A 20769-nucleotide genomic window follows, 5' to 3' on the forward strand; every position below is an offset into this window, starting at 1 on the left:
TGTCTCAAAAGGATCTTCATTACAAGCATCAGAGTTTAAAAAATATATATATTTTAAAAGAGTTTTTAGCTCTTAAATTTATAGTATTCAAGTGAAGTTACTGAATAATGTATGAGACTTGGGCATCAACTGTCTTCAGTAAGTGCAGTCTTTAGGCTATTCAAGTGAGCCCATCTACAGAATATCTGTGTGGTACCATCCACAGCAATCTCAGGGGGGTAAGATCAGATTATTAAGTGTGCTCTTGTTCTAAAGTGGTTGTACAGATGATGTAGTGTACTGTGCAAAAGTCTTGGGCAAAAGGCTTAAGTCAAATTTACCACAGAATTCCTAAAACTGTACAAATTGTACCTGAGACTACTGATGTTTAGGGTTGTCACAACAAATACTGACTTTGTTTAGTTTTTATATAGAAACATTTAATTTGATTATTTCTGAGGGTATCTCTGCTCTATATCATTTCTTTGCATGTGCCTAAGACTTTTGCAAAGTACTGTACATTGTGCACAAAGTGTAAGCAGGGATTTCAGCTGTTGAAGTGTCTCCCCACTGGAAAGGGCAATTCTGTCATTCTTAAGGTAGCAAAGTGACACTGGGCTAGCAATGTACAGGGAGGGACAACACAGCCATCCAAAATAGATGTTGGGCAATAAAAGGTGCTCAAGAGAAAAGAAAAAAAAGAAAGAAAGAATAGAAAAAGATATTCAGCCAGTAGCAGTACCTCATTGCATCTGTTACAGAAAATACAATAAAGAACTCCTGTGATGCATGAGGAGACAAAAACTGATCATTAAAGGCCTGTGATTTTTTTTGTAATTATTATTTTGTCTGTTTTAATTAATTTGCATGTGGACAATCTTTAATGGCTGAAACTTTGTTTAATGTACTGCTGGTCTTTAATGTTCAACATTTAAGCAGGTCTTTAATTCAGATGTGTCAAGGCTTCTTTAAAAGGAAAGCAGTCTTAGGATTGTCCTGAAGAATTTTGAAGTTTTAAGTATGATTTAAGCCACTTAGTATTAGTAGGTTCATAGGTGAGAAGCAAAGGAATTCACTCTCTGTCCTAGCAGTGAATTGTATAGAGGTCAGCACATCCATTCTCTCAGTAGTGCTAAAAGGGCCATGTTATGATCTTTGTAGGAAATCCACAATTATACATCCATCTATTTTCTGTACTGCTTATCTGGTTGTGGGGAGCCCGGAGCCTATCCCAGGGGACTTGTGGCACAAGGTGGGGTGCCAACCCATCGCACGGCACAATGAGACACTCATTTGCTCACATACTACAGACAATTTGGACATGACAATCAGCCTACAACACATGTCTTTGGACTTGAGGAGGAAACCAGAGTAACCCCCGAAGCACGGGGAGAACATGCAGACTCTGGACACACACAGCGCAGAGGCGGGAATCAAACCCCAACCCTGGAGGTGTGAGGCAAAAATGATAACCACTAAGCCACTGTGCCTCCAGCCACAATTACAAAATGTAATAGTAATGTCCAGTTACTTTTCCAAAAAAGTGTCCACTCTCAATGCAAATGCATTTCCAGTCTTAAGTAGCTAAATGAAGTGAGCTGGGAATGGAAATCCATCCATCCCTCCATCTAAAGTCAAGTCAGCTTTATTGACATATGTTTTTAGAACACGGAGTATATGGAAATAAATAAATTCAATTCTGTTACAGTAACATACACGTATAGCTAACAGCTAATAGAGCAAATGACAATGTACGGAGACAACTTACAAGACAACAACATAAGGAGACACATATGCTTCACATATGTGGGGGGGGGGGGGTATTGTGCAATTTTGAGATTATAGTGTAGTTCATACAGTGATATGGAGGTACATTGATCATGTTAAACATTCCTGAACAGTCAAAAGGTTGCATTAAGTAATATGTATAGTAAAAATATCTGTTTCTATCTATAACAAGTTGAAATACCATAGGTAATGGACGTTAATAATGGGCACGCAATACTTTCAGGTGTCACTTAAGAATGATATATTATCCATCCATCCATCCATCTTCTACCGCTTACTCCTTTTCATGGTCACGGGGAACCTGGAGCCTATCCCAGGGAGCAACGGGCACAAGGCGGGGTACACCCTGGACAGGGTGCCAATCCATCGCAGGGCACAATCACATACACACTCACACACCCATTCATACACTATGGACACTTTGGACATGCCAATCAGCCTACCATGCATGTCTTTGGACTGGGGGAGGAAACCGGAGTACCCGGAGGAAACCCCCGGTGGCACGGAGAGAACATGCAAACTCCGCACACACACATGGCCCCGGACTTGAACCCCGGACCCTGGAGGTGTGAGGCGAACGTGCTAACCACTAAGCCTCTTTTTTCATTATCTGAAAATTATTTTGTACTTAATACATACAAATCGCGCCAGTATTTAGAGGACAAGTTTAAACTGAGTGTTATAACAGTGCCACCTTATGGTCAATATGTGTTGCTGTTCAACATGGATATAACACTTTCCTCAACACTGGTATGTTCATATAAGTTTAGGTCCTTTCCATATTTATTTTTTAACGTAATTATAGTCCCTAAATCCGATGCAAAACCCGTTCCAGTCTGTCCTCTACCCTTCCGAATGTCAAAACTTTTATTTTGACAGTGGGTGAGTAATTCCGGAAGTGACGTCTGTTTACAAATCGTTATAGTGCAAACAGATGAACGGATGAAATCCCACAGGTCAGTTTATAGAGCGTTTGCTTTTCTGCTTAAATGTACATCACAAAGCGGAAAATAGTTAACACACACGTGGCTGTATACGCAAATATAAGTGTAGTAAGTTAGTTTTGTTTTCGATATTCGTCACATATTCGGCGATAAATGGCATTGACTCCAAATGACTTGCCCCCAAAATAAATCTAAACAGTATAACCAGTAAAAGGGCAAAGCTAATAATGTTTCACAAGCTTCCTTTTCATTATTTCCGCTCGATATAATGAGCGCTGTTTCTTAAAAGCCCTCGTAATGTGAGTTACACCGGGAAGGCTCGCTCTTGGTGAAGCTGTAAGTAAGGGACCGTGGGGAAAGTGCATGTTTTCTTCGTTTTTGCTGTAACCTCGTGGGCGGTGTTTTTATAATAGCCTTTTTGTTAAAGGGTGTATAGACATGAAACCAGTGTCTTCAGTATAGAAGGACAGTGGACATCTTTCACAACTTCTCTTTTCAACAATACTGGTGGAAAAGGGGATTACATGTCCAACATTCATTTTCTTTTTGTAATGGCGATAGAGACATGAAACCAGTGTCATTCAGTAGAGGTGGACAGTGGACATCTTTCACAATCTCTCTTTTTACGCCTACTTGTGGAAAAGGGAACTGCATATTTAAAATTAATTTTGTTTTTGTAATAGCTCTTTCTATCAGGGATATAGAGACATGAAACCAGTGTTATTCAGTAGAGAAAGTTAATGGACATATTTCATAACCTCTCTTTTTACCCCTACTGGCTGAAAAGGGAGCTGCATGTCTGAAATTAATCACATCCTTGTAATAGCTTTGTCCTTCAGGGAGACAGAGATATGAAACCAGTGTCATTCAGTAGAGAGGGACAGTGGACATCTTTCACAACCTCTCTTTTCATCCCTACTGGCTGAAAAGGGAACTGCATGCTCAAAATTAAATTAACTTTCATTTTTATTACAAAAAATGTGATTGATTAATTTTGGACATGCAGGTCTGCATTCCACTAGTATTGGTGAAAAGAGAGGTTGTGAAATATGTACACGGTCCTCCTCTAGTGAATGACACTGGTTTCATGACTATACGCCCTTTAACAACAACAAAAAAAGGTTATTACAAAAACACCGCCCACGATGTTAAAGAAAAAATGAAGAAAACTTGCACTTTCCCAACAGTCCCTTACTTACAGCTTCACCTAGAGCGAGCCTTCCGGTGTAACTCACATTGCAATGGCTTTTGCGGGCCAGTGCTCATTATATCGAGTGAAAATAATGAAAAGCAGTGTTGTGCAACATTATTAGCTTTTCCCTTTTGGTGGTAATACTGTTTTGATTTTTTGGGAGGCAAGTTGTTTTGGAGTTAATGCCATTTATCGCCGAATATGTGACGAATATCGAAAACAAAACTAACTTAACTCCGCTTATAGCGCCATACTCTTATTGCGAGATCATACGGTTTACAATACTTCCAACACGGCTTGGGAATCGACGTCATGTTGCGCTGCATCATGGGAACATTCCGCCATTTTAATTTAATTTCCTACACAGACACACACACTACGAGAGATTAAAGAGTGTTATTGTGCATTTTTTCAGACATATGTGATAGTACAGTGTTGTTGTTGTTGTTTTTTGTTATATTTAACAGAGTCACTGAAACCTACGTATGCAGCTAACATTACACATTATAATTACGGAGCATTCATTGTTCTCCATAGTGATTTTATTCGTATTTGCTTTTGATGCTAGCTGTGTACATCACCGCGAAAGACCGTACAGATATACACCACTGTGAAAGACTGTGCAAAACAATGTCACCAATTCAAATAGTTTTCTGCAAAAAAGCAGAAAACGGGGGGGGACGACACAAAAAAGCCGCAGCAAAAGCAAGCATTTTTATCAACAATCTAAAAAAAAAAAAAACGCTGTGAAATCCTGTATGGACTGTAAGGTACAATGTTAAATAAAGTTATTTTGTTGTGTCCATCAGTCAGTCTGTCTACAGCGGTTGAAGAGGCCTTCAAAAATGAGGTAATGATTCAACCCTGCTGTTTGTCCTCTATGGCCTATGGCCAGCACCAGTCAATCATTATTCACAAAGTAAGCAGGTTTAGTGACATACAGTTTAGCCAGATAGTTTGAACTGTCTGAGTGCAGAGTTTTACTTGTACGTGTCACTTAGAAAAAAGTTATTTTCTTTAGTCCAGGCTGTGCAGGTAAGTGCCTGAATGAAGAACTACCTTCTATTTTATTAAGTCGATCATACTATCTAGGTCAATGTTCATTAGGGTGCTGTTTGTTGTTTGCATTTATCAATCACTGTTAACCAATATGTCTATGTACATGATGAAGCTTAGTAATTTGCTCAGTAGCAGCTCTTCTGCCTTCATTATTTAGAAATCAAAGTGCTATTTGCCTTTTTTTATATGAATGTCTACTGTAATGATTTATAATCCCATCATTCAGTGTTACTTAGTAGATGACGGTTTCCTTTTTAAGTCTGGTTTCTAGTCATGTGAAAATATAAATACACCCCATGGAAAGTGTTGCTTTTTTTTGACATTTGGACAAGCAAACATTTGAGTATCTTTGAAAGAATGCCTATTAATGAAGTTGATATTCTTGAGCAAAACCACAAGGAAAATTAGCTTTTTCAATCATTTATTCAACAGAAATATAAATAAAAGTGATATCCTTCTGTGGAAGAAGTAAGTATACCCTTGGCCTCAGAAGCTGTATAGCTGTGTAGAAGCCCTTTGGCAGAAATAACTTCTTGTAGGCGTTTTGCATAATTGTCCACCAGGCTTTCTGGAATTTTTTGACCACTCTTCCATGCAATATTCTTTCAGTTCCAAGATGTTTGAGGGTTTTCTTGCATGTACTGCCCGTTTCAAATCCACCCACAGCATTTCAATGGGATTCAAATCCGGGCTTTGACTAGGCCATTCCATAACCCTCCATTTCTTCTCTTGAGCCAGTCATGGTGGATTTGCGAGTGTGCTTATGATCATTATCCACTTTCCGTTCAGCTTCAACTTTCGGACAGATGGCCTCACATAATCTTCAAGCACTGATGCAGAATTCATAGTTCAATCAATGAATGCAAACTGTCCAGTCCCTGAGGCAGCAAAGCAACCCCAAACCATAACATTTCCACCACATTACTGGTCTTTGCCTATATGCCCATTGGCAAACTGCAGTCTTGCAAAAGCTTTTTCCTGCCACACCTCCCATGCCAGTCAAATTTGAGGAATCTCTTTCTGATTCCAACAGTTGCAAGACTTACTACCAGATCCTGTGATGAAATTTTGGGGTTTTGGGAGACTACTTTCTGCATCAGATGGTCTGCTCTTGTGCCGAATTTGCCAGGATGTCCAGTCCTAGACAAATTGGCAGTCGTTTGAAATCTGTGCCATTTCTAGATTATTTTCCTTACAGAGGAATGATGTAATTCAAATAATTTGGAGATCTTTTTAAATCCTTTGCCAGACTCAAAGGCATCCACAACCTTTTTTTTTTTTTTTTTGAAGGCCTTACAGAACTCTAGATTTTGGCATGAAGACACCACACACCTCAATAGCAAAGGGAACACCAGACACTAGATGGAGAGGTTTAAATGACACCTGCACTCCCTAAGAAGATTATAATCACTGGCACCCAAACTTGAACACCTGATTAAAATTTTATGGATTTGAAGGTGTGATAAATGTAGGGGTGTACTTACTTTTTCCATGTGACTGATCTGTTTTTTGTTAATTTAAATTGTGAAAATTACTAAAACTATCTTCCAGCATTTTCTTTACAATTTTGTATTCTTGTCGTTGCAGTACTATTGCAATACCTTTTGATTTTTTGCAATACAGTTTTAAAATAAATAATATGTACCTAATCTCCTTGAGTTGCAGTGTTTCCACTACAGCCTTAAAGTGTCTTACAAGTGTTAACATTATTTGAATCACCCTATATAATGATGTCAGTTCTACACTTAAAGTGCTACAACCACTGTAAATGCTGTTTACATTTCTGAATTTTACCTTTATTGTTTAAAATGTCAGGAGGAGCCTTTTTCCAGCCAGAGTGGATGAACTGATTGGTCCATGGCCCAAGTCCTAACACACTCTCGCTCTGTTCTTCCCTGGAGCCCTCTATGGGTCAGAAGCATGTGTTCACTAGAAGAGCAAGCTCGTGCAATCTTTGCTGCCGCTGTGGAGGGAGTGCAGCCAGACAGCGTGGTGCGCAGAGCTCTACAGCGACGGGGGGATGAGCTGGTGGTGGCTGAGCACAGTTTCAAGCTCTGTCATAACCTGCATCTGGTGGGTTTTGGGAAGGCTGTGCTGGGGATGGCTGCAGAGGCAGAGAGGATTGTGGGAGATCACCTGGTTCAAGGGATAGTTAGTGTGCCTCGTGGAATTCAGGAAACACTGCAACGTCACAGGAAGCTGTAGGTATCCATTGTATATGTTGTGCTTTGTGGTGTGAAGGGTGGAGCTAGAGCTCACCTCAATATTTTTTGGGGACAATTAACAGTTTTAAAGGGGAAAACAGCTCAGGGTTTTTTCTTTCATTTAATTATACTGTTAGAAATTCATAATCAAGCATGTTTGCCTCACACCTCCTGGGTTGGGGGTGTGTGGAGTTTGCATGTTCTCCCAGTGCTGCGGGGTTTTCCTCCAGGTACTCCTTGTTTCCTCCCCCAGTCACAAGACATACGTTGTAAGCTGATTGGCATTGCCAAATTGTTTGTAGCTATTACAGACATGTATGATGATATTATTATTATTATCATTATTATTATTTTATAGTAATAATAAATACACTATAGAATTTTCTGTATTTCTGCATAAATATGACCTAAAACATCTTCAGAATTTCACACAAGTCCTAAAAGAGAACCCAATTAAACAAATGAGACAAAAATATTATACTTGGTCTCTTATTTATTGAGGGAACTGATCCAATATTACATATCTGTGAGTGGCAAAAGTATGTGAACCTTTGTTTCAGTATCTGATGTGACCCCCTTATGCAGCAATAACTGCAACTAAATGTTTCCAGTAACTGTTGATCAGTCCTGCACGTCAGCTTGGAGGAATTTTAGCCCTTTCCTCAGTACAGAACATCTTCATCTCTGGGATGTTGTTGGGTTTCCTCACATGAACTGCTTGCTTTAGGTCCTTCCACAACATTAGTATTGGATTAACACTTCTCATTTAAACCAAAAAGTTCTATTTTGGTCTCATCTGAACACAAAACATGTTTCCAGTAACCTTCTGGCTTGTCCACGTGAACTTTAGCAAATGCAGACAGGCAACAATGTTCTTTCTGGAAATCAGTGGCTTTCTCCTTGCAACCCTGCCATGCAGACCACTGTTGTTCAGTGTTCTCCTGATGGAGGAATCATGAACATTAACATTTGCCAATGTGAGAGAGGCCTTTAGTTGCTTAGAAGTTACTCTGGGTTCTTTGTGACCTTTTCCAGCCTGATGAGCATCAACAATTCTTTTTCTGAAGTCCTCAGAAATCTCTTTTGTTGGTGCCATGATACACTTAACACAAACATGTGTTGTGATGATCAGACTGATCCCTGTCCTTTAAATAAAACTGGGCACTCACTCACACACCTTGAAAAGACCTGACTCTAATTTTCCCTTCAAATTAACTGCTAATCCTAGAGGTTCACACACTTTTGCCACTCACAGATATGTAATATTGGATCATTGGATCATAAATAAATGACGAAGTATCATATTTTTGTCTCATTTGTTTAATTGGGTTTTACTATTAGGACTTAAAAATCTGATGTAAAATTCTGATGAAGTTTTAGGTCATATTTATGCTGATATGTAGAAAATTGTATATATAATTCACAAATTTTCAAGCACCATTGTAGATTTACCTCCAGTCCTAGCTCCTCCCTCTCTGGAATGACCGTCGCCAAAGCCACGGGAACCGCCTCCCTCCATGGTTTGAGGAGGTTGAGGTGGTAAACCTGCCGTGCCTCGCCTCTATCCATTCGGCTTACCTCAGAGTCGATGTCCCCAACTTGCCGTGTGACCTTGAAGGGCCCTTGCCACTTGGTGAGCAATTTGGAGCACGATGTGGTTAATAATACAAGCATTTTATCTCCCGGTGCAAATTCCCATGGCCAGGTACCCGTGTTATACAGCCGGGATTGACATTCTTGTGCCTGTGGTAATTTCTCTTATGTTAATTATCCCTATTGTCAGGTCAAGAATGTACCAAATTTCAATTTTACCATTCAAAGCTCCCTCCCAATTTTCCCGAATAATGTCTAAAACATAGTGAGGCTTGCGTGCGTACAACAATTCAAATGGGGAAAACCCCATGATGGCTTGTGGGACCTCTTGTACTGTAAATAACAGGGGCTTGAGCCACTTTTCCCAATTCCATGCATCATCGTGAATAAACTTCGGAATCATGTTTAATCATGCTTTTATTAAATCGTTCAACCAGCCTATCTGTCTGCAGATGATAAACATTGGTGCAAATCGATTTAATCCCCAACGACATTAGGCTCGATTTGCTGACCATTGATTACTCTCATTTGGTCAAAGGCATGCCTCAGTGTCTCGTAGCGCAACTACAACCCTGCCGCCGGTTCACTGGTTGTCCTTCCTCGGACCACTTTTGGTAGGTACTAACCACTGCATATTGGGAACACCCCACAGGACCTGCCGTTTTGGAGATGTGCTGACCCAGTCATCTAGCCATCACAATTTGGCCCTCGCCATTGTAACGAGATAATCAATGTAATTTATTTCACCCGTCAGTGGTTTTAATGTACTTGCACTTAAAAGTGTTAATATGACCTTTGATGTACCTGTTCTATAATTGCAGAAACATGTTGCTAGAGGCCAGCAGTAAAATCAAAGTGATGGAAGGAGCTAAACACAACCTGCCAGACACAGATGCCCAAAGATCAGCAGAGAGCATCTGGAAACTTGCCAGCAATCTTACTGAACGAGATCTGCTGCTTGTCCTCATATCAGGTACAATCTCAATTTTATAATCAACATCCAAGCTTCAACCAGAGCTGCACATTTGACAAACAATACATTTTTGCCACTCAAGTGGAATTTTATTTTAAATGTGTGCTTCTAGATGGCATCCATTTTTTTTATTATTATTATTTTGCTGATTAAATAAAAATAGACATTGTAGGCATTTCTGTGTGTGTTCGTTTGGCACATCTTTTTTCGTAGGTGGTGGCTCTGCTTTACTACCCGCTCCAGTGCCACCAATAACCCTGCAGGAAAAACAGGAAGTGACACGTCGCTTAGCGGCTGCAGGGGCCTCAATTCAGGAGTTAAACACAGTGAGGAGAGCCTTGTCACTGTTGAAAGGTGGAGGCCTGGCCTGTAGCGCAGACCCTGCTCAGGTAAACCTATGTAACTCTCTCCACTTAAAAAAGAGACGTTAAACAGGGGCTACATTCATATACCGATGTTAAATTGATTCAATTTAAATCTTTGTGATTCAGGTTTGAAAAACTTTATGTGGTCCTAGATCAGATATGTATCCAATACATGGCACTGTGGCCATAAAGAAATCTGGTGCAAATTCATGTGGGTTTTTTCATCACACCTTCTGCAATGATGGATTATCTCCCAGATGTGACTTCTTGTTGTTCATGATGCATATGAGTCACGTATGTTCCACTGTTGATTTCCCAGTCACTTCTGGGCAGAGGTATGCTCATAGTATTTACAGATATGAGTCACTGATACATGGTGACCTTGTGAATCAACAAGGCAGAAAAAACAGAATTGAGAACTAATACCTAATTATACCTAGTGCATATCACTGTCACCAGCTACAAGCAACTGGTAATATACATTAGCAACAAAGGATTCTGAATGTTCTCCATTCAGGGTGAAATTTTGCATGTGCAGCCCACCTAGTATTATCCCACATTTTTCTGTTGTGGTCGCTATATTTGGGCCTGAATTTCTTGCTTTGCTGTATAAAGCATCTCTCTCTCTCTCTCTCTCACACACACACACACTCTCACAGTCAAATGTTTAGAAACACTCATTCTTTATTTTACTTTTTTCTGCATTTTAGAATAATAATAATAATAAAGTCATCAAAGCTCTGGAGTAACACAAATGGAACTATGGGAATTATGTTGTAATAAAAAAAATAATAATAATAAATCAAAATAATTTAATATTTTAGCACCTTCAATGTAGACCCCCTTTTTGCCTAGAATTTCCAGAAATGTATTCTTGGCATTTTCTCAACTGATTTCTTGAGGAATCCCCCTGAGATGCTTTTTAAACAGTATTAAAGGAATTCACACCTACTGTAGGCTGGACACTTACTGGCTGATTTTTTGGAATAATTTGTTCCAAGTCATCCATTAAAAATATATTTTTTTGTAAATAAAATTTTCTGATGAAAGAAATGAATATGTTGGCACAATTATATTTTTTGTCTACAACACTGATTTCAAACATTTAATCATACACCTTCAGATCAAAAGCTTTTTAAGCTCTGAAAAACATTTCAGTCAAGTGTCTCCAAACTTTTGACCGGTAGTTTATGTATATGTGTGTACACACACACACACACACACACAGTATACAGTGCTGTGCAAAAACAAACACAACATATCACTAAAAACACATCATACCAGCTGTCAAGCATGCTGGTGTAGGGGTGATGACTTCGGCCTCTTTTGCAGCCATAGAACTTGGACAACTTGCAGTCAGTCATTGAGACAACACTGAACTCCACTTTAAACCAAATATTCTTGAGACAAATGTGAGGCCATCTGTCCAGGATCTTATGCTGGACCAGAATTGGGTAATTCAACAGGACAGTGATCCCAAGCACACCAGCCAATCTACATCTGAATGGCTAAAGAAGAAGGTGAAGGTGCTGGAACGGCCAAGTCAAAGTCCAGACCTCAACAATATTGAAATTCTGTGGTGGGATCTTAAGAGATCTGTGCATAAACGAATGACCTCAAATATCAATGAACTGAATCAGTGTTGTAAAGAAGAGTGGGTCACAATTTCTCCAAAACGATGCGAGAGACTGATACACTCCTAAAGAAAACTTTTACTTCAGTTATTGTTGCTAAAGGCAATTCTACATGTTACTGAATTATACGGTGTACTTATTTTTTCCCCACATGGTTTCTGAATGATGGTTTACTTTTTTTGGGGAAAAATAAGTACTTATTTAAATCTGTTCTGTTTTGTTGTTGTTGTCAGCTGAGATTATTTGCTTGTTTATAGAAGTTAGTGAGGACCACACAATTGTTTTTGATAAATAAAATAAATAGGTTAAAAAAAAGGTCCTGATAAATAAAAACATAGAATTGAAGGAGGATTTACTTTCTTTTTTTCCCCCAATGACTGTAGCTAAAAGGCAGCATGGCAGAAAGGATTGTAGTCTTTCACCAGCATTATATAATTCCATTTTGTCCCTTCTGTTAGGTGGTGGGTCTGATTCTGTCTGACATCATTGGAGATCCAGTTGATCTCATAGCCAGTGGGCCAACAGTATGTAGTGAGACGTCACTGGAGGAAGTTTGGGCCATCCTGAACCGCTACAACCTCTCTGCCACTCTCCCGTTATCTGTGAAAGAGGTTCTGAATCAAACTGGTTCCCAGAAGAGAAGCCGCCTGAAGGATCAACCACAGCAAGTCAACATTTTCAACGCTGTGATTGGCTCCAATGCTATTGCTCTGGAATGCGCCAGCCGTAAAGCACAAGAGTTAGGCCTTCGACCAGTAATTCTATCTCCAGGGGTGAGTGGTAATGTCCAAGCTGTGGCCCAACTGTATGGTTTGCTGTCTCGTTTCGCCTGTTCTCCAGGGAAGGAGTCTCCAGAGCTCAGAGCTCAGATTCTCAAACTGGGAGCAGAGGTTGGGGTTGGGAGCTGGGAACTATGTAGCACAATTAAACATTTGGAAGCTGGCAGGCAGGAAAACAGGCATGCCACATGCCTGCTGGCTGGAGGTGAACCCACTGTCCAGCTACTGGGGAAAGGCAGAGGTGGAAGAAACCAAGAGCTAGCCCTGAGGGTGGGCCTAGAGCTCAGCAGGGCACCGGAGAGAAGCATGACCGTGTTCCTCAGTGGTGGAACCGATGGTCAGGATGGCCCTACTGAAGCAGCTGGAGCAGTTAGTGATGGGAACATAGAAGCAGAGGCCAAAAGTCAGGGACTATGCATTGATGGATTTCTTCGCAACAATGATTCATTCACATTTTTCTCATCCCTTTCAAAGGGGCAGAAGTTGCTTCTGCCAGGGCTCACAGGTACCAATGTAATGGATGTTCATATGATGATTCTGCCTCCACCAACACAAACAGAGTAGCTGATCGAAAGACCTTTTACTTGGTATGAGATTTGTAAGGAAAACAATACGTTTAAGCATAGTAAGATCTGTCTAGTAAGATTGAGAGCATCCAACGGGATGTTCCTAGTGCTACATACGATTTTTGTACAAGTTTTGTAAGACAAATTGTGTGTGTAATATATATATATATATATATATATATATATATATATATATATATATATATATATATATATATATATATATGACAGAACTGTAAGAATGGCCTTTTATTGTTTTTCACAACAGAGTGTAAAACGCTTTCACTCAGAGTGCATAGGTAGACAGTCTGCTCTTCTACAAAAACAACTGCCTGGTTAGTGTACAGACAAATATGCTTACACCTTTGAACATACTTGCTGTTATTTTTATTCAGTCAACTATGGAATAAGAAGCTGGTGAAATTAGGGTGAAATCCCAGTAAAGTTTTCGGCAAGACTTACAAGACAACAGTGCATTGTTATGTCAGAATTTGGTGTATTGTTGTAGCCAACTTTATCCCCAGGCTCAGTTACATAATGCTAAATATGTCATAAATTAAATGGTAATGTAATTGTTGCTGCTCAGAAGCTGTGCAGTCTGAGACTAGGAGAGCAGGGTCTTCACTGCTATATGTACAAGCTTGCAGCTGAAAGGATGGACGTGAAGTTTAATCAATGTCAGGATTTATATAATTTTCTCATTACAAAAAGTCTTTCCAACAAAGTGCTGCTAGGTGTCAGCAAAGAGTCAGTCACGGTTCTTCCGATTCCTTTTCACCAAGCCAGACCTGGTTCCTTTTTCTTGACAATCTTGTGCACAGATATCACAATGACTTCTCAAAACCTTCACGTGAGCATCTCCTGAATGTTTTTTTTTTTCCTTCAGCAATTTGGTTACAGTAAGTCTTAGGTCTTATAAGTCACTGTGGTTCTTACTCTAGCCAAAATGAACCCAACTGGTGGCTGATCACTCATGGTGTGACTTTAGGATTTCTCTGGCAGCATTCTCCCTAAACAGAAAAAAAAAAAAAATTAAAAATTGTGAGAGACAATATTTAGGGAACAATACAAGTGTACTACGTGTAGTTATAGTGTCTAATTTTTTTTTTTGTTCACTGGCTGAAAAAGAAGCTGCTATTCACCATTAATTAAGCATAAATGCATAAGACCCTGCTTTGCATGTGAAGCTACTTAAAATGCCAATACTGTCAATAAAGCGGAAATCTAATCACTGGTCTGCCATGAAGCTGAATAAAGAAAAATAAATATAACAAATACAGTTAATCTGAGAATATGTGTACCTGGAAGCAAAGAAGTCTGGACACCTACCATCCACTCAGGTGAGGTGCTGTATCCGGTGTGCCACCATTCTGTCCCCCAGTTCCTGATTAATGACAAAGAAAGATGATTGAAAAATAATCCAAAAACATCTCTATTAGATTATGTTGGACGCAGTGGTGCTTGAAAGTTCGCAAACCCTTTAAAATTTTCTAGATTTCTGTATAATTATGATCTAAAACATTATTAACGATTATCATTTAAACAAAAAAATTCTATTTTGGTCTCATCCATCCACAAAATATTCTTCCAATAGCCTTCTGGCTTGTCCACGTCATCTTTAACAAACTGCGGATGGAGATGTTCTTTTTGTAGAGCAGTGGTTTTCTCCTGCCATGCACACCATTGTTGTTCATTATTCTTCTGATGGTGGATTCATGAGCATTAACATTAGCCAATGTGAGAGAGGCCTTTAGTTGCTTAGAAGTTACCCTGGGTTCCTTTGTGACGAACTATTACACATCTTCCTCTTGGAGTGATCTTTGTTGGTGGACCACTCCTGGGAAGGGTAACGATGGTCTTGAATTTCCTCCATTTGTACACAATCTGTCTGACTGTAGATTGGTGGAGTCCAAACTCTTTGGTTTTCTAACCTTCTTCAGCCTTATGAGCATCAACAACTCTTTTTCTGAGGTCCTCAGGAAACTTCTTGGTTTAAATAAAACAGGGTGCTCACTAACACCCCATTGATTTAAAACAGCTGACTTTAATTTCACCTTCAAATTATCTGCTAATCTTAGACGGTCACAAACTTTTTCCACTCACAGATATAATATGTAATAATATATAATATTATTCCTCAATAAACAAAGGACCAAGTATAATATTTTTGTCTCATTTGTTTAATTTGGTTCTCTTTGTCTACTTTTAGGACTTGTGTGAAAATCTGATGATGTTTTAGGTCTTATTTATGCAGAAATATAGAAAATTCTAAAAGGTTCACAAACTTTCAAGCACCTCTGGAATCCAGAATTTTCCTTGAACAGTTTTAAGGTCAGTAAATTACACCACTGAAGAGAATGGCAATTGTCATTTATAATGTCTATAATCAGTGTCATGACATGAGATGGGAGGGCTAAAATCTAATATCCATAAATATCTCAACAACGAAACTTCTTATTTAACAGTAGGGCTGTAACTAACAATTATTTAATTATTTTCATAATCGATCGCTCGGCCGATTAATTTATTTATTTATTCTCTCAATTAGTTGATTAATGTGGGGGGGAGGGCAAACTTTCAGTGTCATTTTTTAATTTATTTAAATTAAACTCCATATACTGAGTGTTACAAACAAACACTTATAAAAATTTACATTAACACAACTGTTTGTCCAATTTATTAGATAGTAGATAGATATGCATTATTTTAATGGATGCACAAAAAAGTACTGAATTAAACTTCAGTTCTAAATATTAATAATAAAATCTCACTTTCACTGCACCTTGTGGTTTGTGTTACTCACTGCCTTTAGACATATTGTTTTACTTGTGTTTACTCTGATTATAGTGTTTTAATTAGACATTATAAATCTTATTTGTGCTCCCACTGTGCATCATCGCGTCTGCATCGCGCATGAGGAGCAATGCGGCCTCGTTACTAATACATCACTTCAGTTATAATAAACGACAGAATTTACACTGCAAGCACGCAAATACAGCATATAATGACAAACTTAAATTAAACTAAACCTTTTAAGCAACTCGCACCAGTTTCCCCCCACCCCTTGCACACAGTGGAGCATTTTGGATATAAACACGTTTGTGCTCATGCATCAGTGACTGCATTTACATGGACAGCAGTAATCTAATTACTGACGTCATTCTGAATAAGACAACATTGTGATTAAGGTGTTTACATGACTTGCGGACACAGACGTGCTCTCTTGTTTGCCGTCAAGCGGTTGGGCACTGCCGTGTACGTACGTGTCCTGTGCCAAAAAATGCAGTGAAAACTCCCACAGGACGTTAATAGTGTGAAAAAGGTGTGTACATGTCTGTAGTGCGACTAAAACAGGAATACTCCACATGTCTTAATTCCATTTGTGTTTACTTTGACTACGACTTTAATCGGATTAAGGTCATCAAAAAAATCGCTGTTTACATGGTAGTTTCTTAATTAGAATATTGTCTTAATCTGGTTAATATCGGATTATCGTTGTCCATGTAAACCTACTGACTGCTGTGTTTCCCTGCTACACAAGCTCCGCTTTGTAAAGTTTACAGGTTACAGTCTTCTTCACGGTATTTAATATAAAATGCTACACTGCCTTACACCTCCGTCTGATGGTGACTGAGGTCATGTTGGGTTTAAAAGGTAACGTTGACAAACAGTAAACAAGAAATGTATTTTTGTTGACTCTGGTATTAGGCTAATGCTAGCGGCGTTGCATAACGTGCATTTGACGTCAAACTGGGAAACGGCTTATACTTCCCGTTATTATAAAATGTTACTGTTCCATTTGAGATGATATTGCCTTTCTAAAATCCATACACTAGACAGTAGAGTATGTAATGCATAGTGTAAGTTTACAGTACATCATTTGGAACTTTATTATTTACTCTCCGATGCGTGTTTTCGGAACAGAAGTAACAGTGAGTAAACACACCGCCTTCCGCACACAGATTACATAGCACCTTTTAACATTAGTGGTTCTACAACACTTTACGCTGTTTTTCATTCAGCCACAGATTCGCGCACAGACCAACTAATCAATAATGAGATTCACTGACACCGATTTTCATAATCGATTATTATTGATTTCATCAATTACTTGTCGCAGCTCTATTTAGCAGTGAATTATGTCATGAATTCTCATTGACATGATGGCCTAATAAGAATTATGTGGCCAAATTACACACATACACACACTTAAAGACAACTTCATTTGTGATTTCTAAACCCCCCCCACACACACAAATCTATAATGTTCTACTGTGTTCATGTCATGTTTCCTCCAAACACAAACATGGTGAACAGAAAACCTTTCGATCAAACACTGTACTTATGGTTCTGTCATCTATTCTCTTGTGTGTTTTGTATTTTGATTGGACAATCTTTGTTTAATCTGTCTACTTTTCTCCAAAGGTATTTGGTGGGGAGGGGGTGTGATGATAGAGCAAATAATCCACTTATTTCATTACATGTTCATTACACCTGTGACATATACTTTCTCAATCACTCATAATGATCTCTTAAGGATGTGTCAGCAAAACGATACATCAGCCCAAATGGAGATAAAATCTAGGGAGTGCTTCATTCTGTGTAATCACTTGACATGAATGTCACTGATAAATTGCATGAATGTACAGTCTGGACTAGAAAGAAATCAGCCCAACCTCGCTTCTTCATACCATTCTGTGTGCTTTTCCTACAACCATTGGTGGTGGTGTGGTTGGTTCCACCAAAGTCCAAAACAATCTGCTTTAAAACATTTGTTGACAGCAAAGAATCTTATCTGGATGCCAAAATGAAACCTTATATTCGTGTCCTTTTATATTTGAAAAGCATGTGGGGCTTAGCCCTCCCTACTGAAAAATCCAGCTTGTTCTGACCAGCTACCAAAACAAAGGCCAAGTTGGTAGAAAGGAACCTGTTTCTGAATTACTGGTGCTAATACAACAGTTGTGTGTGTGTGTGTTTAAGTAACAACAGTAAGGCAATTACAAAAATCTAATACAGTGCTCTCCACTAATATTGGCACCCTTGGTAAATATGAGCAAAGAAGGCTGTGAAAATTTGTCTTTATTGTTTAACCTGTTGATCTTTTGTTTTAAATGAATTCACAAAATATTCTGCTCTCATGGATAACAAAAAACTGCAAACAAAACAAGTTTATCCAAAAAAAAAAAAAAGTTTGTTAAATATATGTGTACCCCAATTATTGGCACCCTTTTAATCAATGCTTTGTGCTACCTCCCTTTGCCAAGATAGCAGCTCTGAGTCTTCTCCTATAATGCCTGATGAGGTTGGAGAATACATGGTGAGGGATCTGAGACCGTTCCTCCATACAGAATCTCTCCAGATCCTTCAAATTTCGAGGTCCATGCTGGTGGACTCTGCTCTTCAGTTCACCCCACAGGTTTTCTATGGGGTTCAGGTCAGGGGACTGGGGTTTCCATGGCAGGACCTTGATTTTGTGGTCAGTAAACCATTTTTGTGTTGATGTATGTTTTGGATCATTGTCCTGCTGGAAGATCCAAACACGGCCCATTTTAAGCTTTCTGGCAGAGGCAGTCAGGTTTTCATTTTAATATCTGTTAATATTTGATCGAGTCCATGATGCCATATAGCCTAACAAAATGTCCAGGTCCTCTGAAAAACAGCCCCAAAACATTAAAGATCCACCACCATATTTAACCATGGACATGAGGTACTTTTCCATATGGATACCTCTCTGTGTGCACCAAAACCACCTCTGGTGTTTATTACCAAAAAGCTCTATTTTGGTTTCATCTGACCATAGACCCCGATCCCATTTGAAGTTCCAGTAGTGTCTGGCAAACTGAAGACGCTCGAGTTTGTTTTTGGATGGGAGTAGAGGCTTTTTTCTTGAAACCCTTCCAAACAACTTTTGGTGATGTAGGTGACTTCAGATTGTAGTTCTGCAATTGTTTGATATCCAATTGACTTCTGCAATTCTCCAGCTGTGCTCCTCTTCACAGTGCGTTGAGACGATATAGACACACTTCCAATTCCAGGTTGATTCATAACATTTCCAGTTGTCTGGAACTTCTTAATTATTGCCCTGATGGTGGAAATTGTACATTTTCAATGCTTGTGCTATTTTCTTATAGATACTTCCCATTGTGAGAAGCTCAACAACCTTTTGCCACACATCACAGCTATATTCCTTGGTCTTACCCATTGTTATGAATGACTTTGAAGGGAATATGACATGTCTTACCTCATATTTATACACCTGTGAAACAGGAAGTCATGCTTGAACAATTTCCTGTTCCTAGTCACCCAGGTGTACCAACAAAAATGTAAAATATCAATAGGAATATACTTCAAATATATTTTACTCATATGAATTCATAGGGGTTTTGGATTGTTGGACACCTATAGTTAAAGATTTTATTATTATTATTATTTATAAACCTGTGTTGTGTTTGCAATTGTTTGATATCCATGAGAGCAGAGTATTTTTGTACAAAAGATCAAACAGTTAAACAATAAAGACGATTTTTACCAAGGGTGTCAATATTAGTAGAGGCCACTGGACATTTACTGATCAGTTTGGACAAGTAATTAGAAAGCTGGAAAATAACTTACCAGCTGGCAAAGATGGTCTACAAGCTTGAGCATCTCGGTCTGTGTTTTAGCAGCAGGATTTTTCATCACTTAGACAAAGCTGACCCTGTCTGTAATATCCATGTAAAGGCTATTTGCTATGAGAGCTGGCCAGTCACTACAGAATGAACTAATTCATATCAATATGACGTATTAGGCTTTAAATATGCTATTTTTTTTATATTTGTTTCGAGATTTATCAGAATTAAGTGGGCCACTATTTTGAGCTTCGTTTTTTTTGTTGTTTTTTTTTGTTTTTGTTTTTGGGGGGGGGGGGATTATTTCCATTATATGGCCAATAAGACGTCGACCATCTCATGTTTATTCGGTTCAGTTGTTTGTTTTTGTATTAAATCGTGTACTACAATCCCAAAACACTATTTATAAACGAGATGTTCACTTCCCAGTCAAACACACAATGCGCTTAGTTAGCCGGGGTCTCACCTTGCCTGTAGTACATGTCGTTCACCGTGTTACCGTAAACTTTCCAAGCGAAATGTATGGCGATTAAACTGAGGATGAGCCAGCTGAAAAGTATTTTGAACACGGCGACTCTCATGTCGTTGGCCAGCCAGTCGTCAACAAATTCGGCCAGAAAAGACACTAAATTGTCAACGACGCGAGACAGGAACTCGAAACCCCACGGTTCCTCCATGTTAGTCCGGAGAGCTAATGCTAGTTCATTAAACCCTGCTCACTACAACACACAGCCAGGGCACAATTCAGTTAAGATGGGCGACAGTTACAAAAATAACTATTAGAAAACAGACGCTCAACAAGGACTTAAAGCCATTTAGCCATTTTCATTATTTGTAAGACAACCAACGTAAACAAGGCTGAAGCTTTCTTCTTCTTCAGCCAGCAAAAAAAAATAGAGATAATTTTATGCTATGGTGCCTCCTGTCGGTTGTTGAGGGTTAAACGGTGTTTCCTATAGGCCTTGGGAATGGGCTGTATGATGGCAGCGTTTTGTGTGGATGATCCGCCATTTTAAGAGCTAGTTAACTAGTTTTCATACAAACTGAGTGTGCTCTGAGTGTTTAAGTCATTCTGATGGAAG

At 39.0% G+C, this 20769-nt stretch overlaps 2 protein-coding genes and 1 long non-coding RNA gene across 9 annotated transcripts; 2 read left to right on the top strand and 1 right to left on the bottom strand.

Moving 5' to 3' along the window:
* Nucleotides 1–2684: 2684 nt before the first annotated feature.
* glyctk (glycerate kinase) lies at nucleotides 2685–13228 on the top strand. Of its 5 annotated transcripts, XM_053636880.1 has the most exons (6): nucleotides 2685–2723; nucleotides 4713–4753; nucleotides 6778–7163; nucleotides 9581–9732; nucleotides 9946–10121; nucleotides 12190–13228. In XM_053636880.1, the coding sequence occupies exons 3-6, from the start codon at nucleotides 6820–6822 to the stop codon at nucleotides 13072–13074; spliced, it is 1557 nt and encodes a 518-aa protein (XP_053492855.1). In that variant the 5' UTR covers nucleotides 2685–2723; nucleotides 4713–4753; nucleotides 6778–6819; the 3' UTR covers nucleotides 13075–13228. The 5 variants fall into 5 exon arrangements, with proteins under 5 accessions (XP_053492855.1, XP_053492856.1, XP_053492857.1 ...); XM_053636881.1 differs by lacking the exon at nucleotides 4713–4753 and having other exon boundaries at nucleotides 2692–2723; XM_053636882.1 differs by lacking the exon at nucleotides 2685–2723 and having other exon boundaries at nucleotides 4731–4822.
* Nucleotides 13229–13310: 82 nt separating this feature from the next.
* tcta (T cell leukemia translocation altered) lies at nucleotides 13311–20553 on the bottom strand. 3 transcript variants are annotated; one of them, XR_008387143.1, is made up of 3 exons: nucleotides 19692–20553; nucleotides 14406–14460; nucleotides 13311–14086 (listed from the first exon to the last, which is right to left on the bottom strand). XR_008387143.1 is itself a non-coding variant. In XM_053636901.1 (3 exons), exons 1-3 carry the CDS (start codon nucleotides 20362–20364, stop codon nucleotides 14044–14046), a joined length of 309 nt encoding a protein of 102 aa, XP_053492876.1. In that variant the 5' UTR covers nucleotides 20365–20553; the 3' UTR covers nucleotides 13311–14043. The 3 variants fall into 3 exon arrangements, 1 of the variants encoding a protein (XP_053492876.1); XM_053636901.1 differs by having other exon boundaries at nucleotides 20154–20553; XR_008387142.1 differs by having other exon boundaries at nucleotides 14034–14086; nucleotides 14378–14460.
* On the top strand, nucleotides 17919–19699 carry LOC128615064 (uncharacterized). The gene is made up of 3 exons (XR_008387144.1): nucleotides 17919–18995; nucleotides 19079–19114; nucleotides 19211–19699. It is a non-coding gene; the product is annotated as an uncharacterized LOC128615064 (long non-coding RNA).
* Nucleotides 20554–20769: the final 216 nt, after the last annotated feature.

The sequence above is a fragment of the Ictalurus furcatus genome, chromosome 11, assembly GCF_023375685.1.
Source record: "Ictalurus furcatus strain D&B chromosome 11, Billie_1.0, whole genome shotgun sequence".
Taxonomy (NCBI): Eukaryota; Metazoa; Chordata; class Actinopteri; order Siluriformes; family Ictaluridae; genus Ictalurus; species Ictalurus furcatus.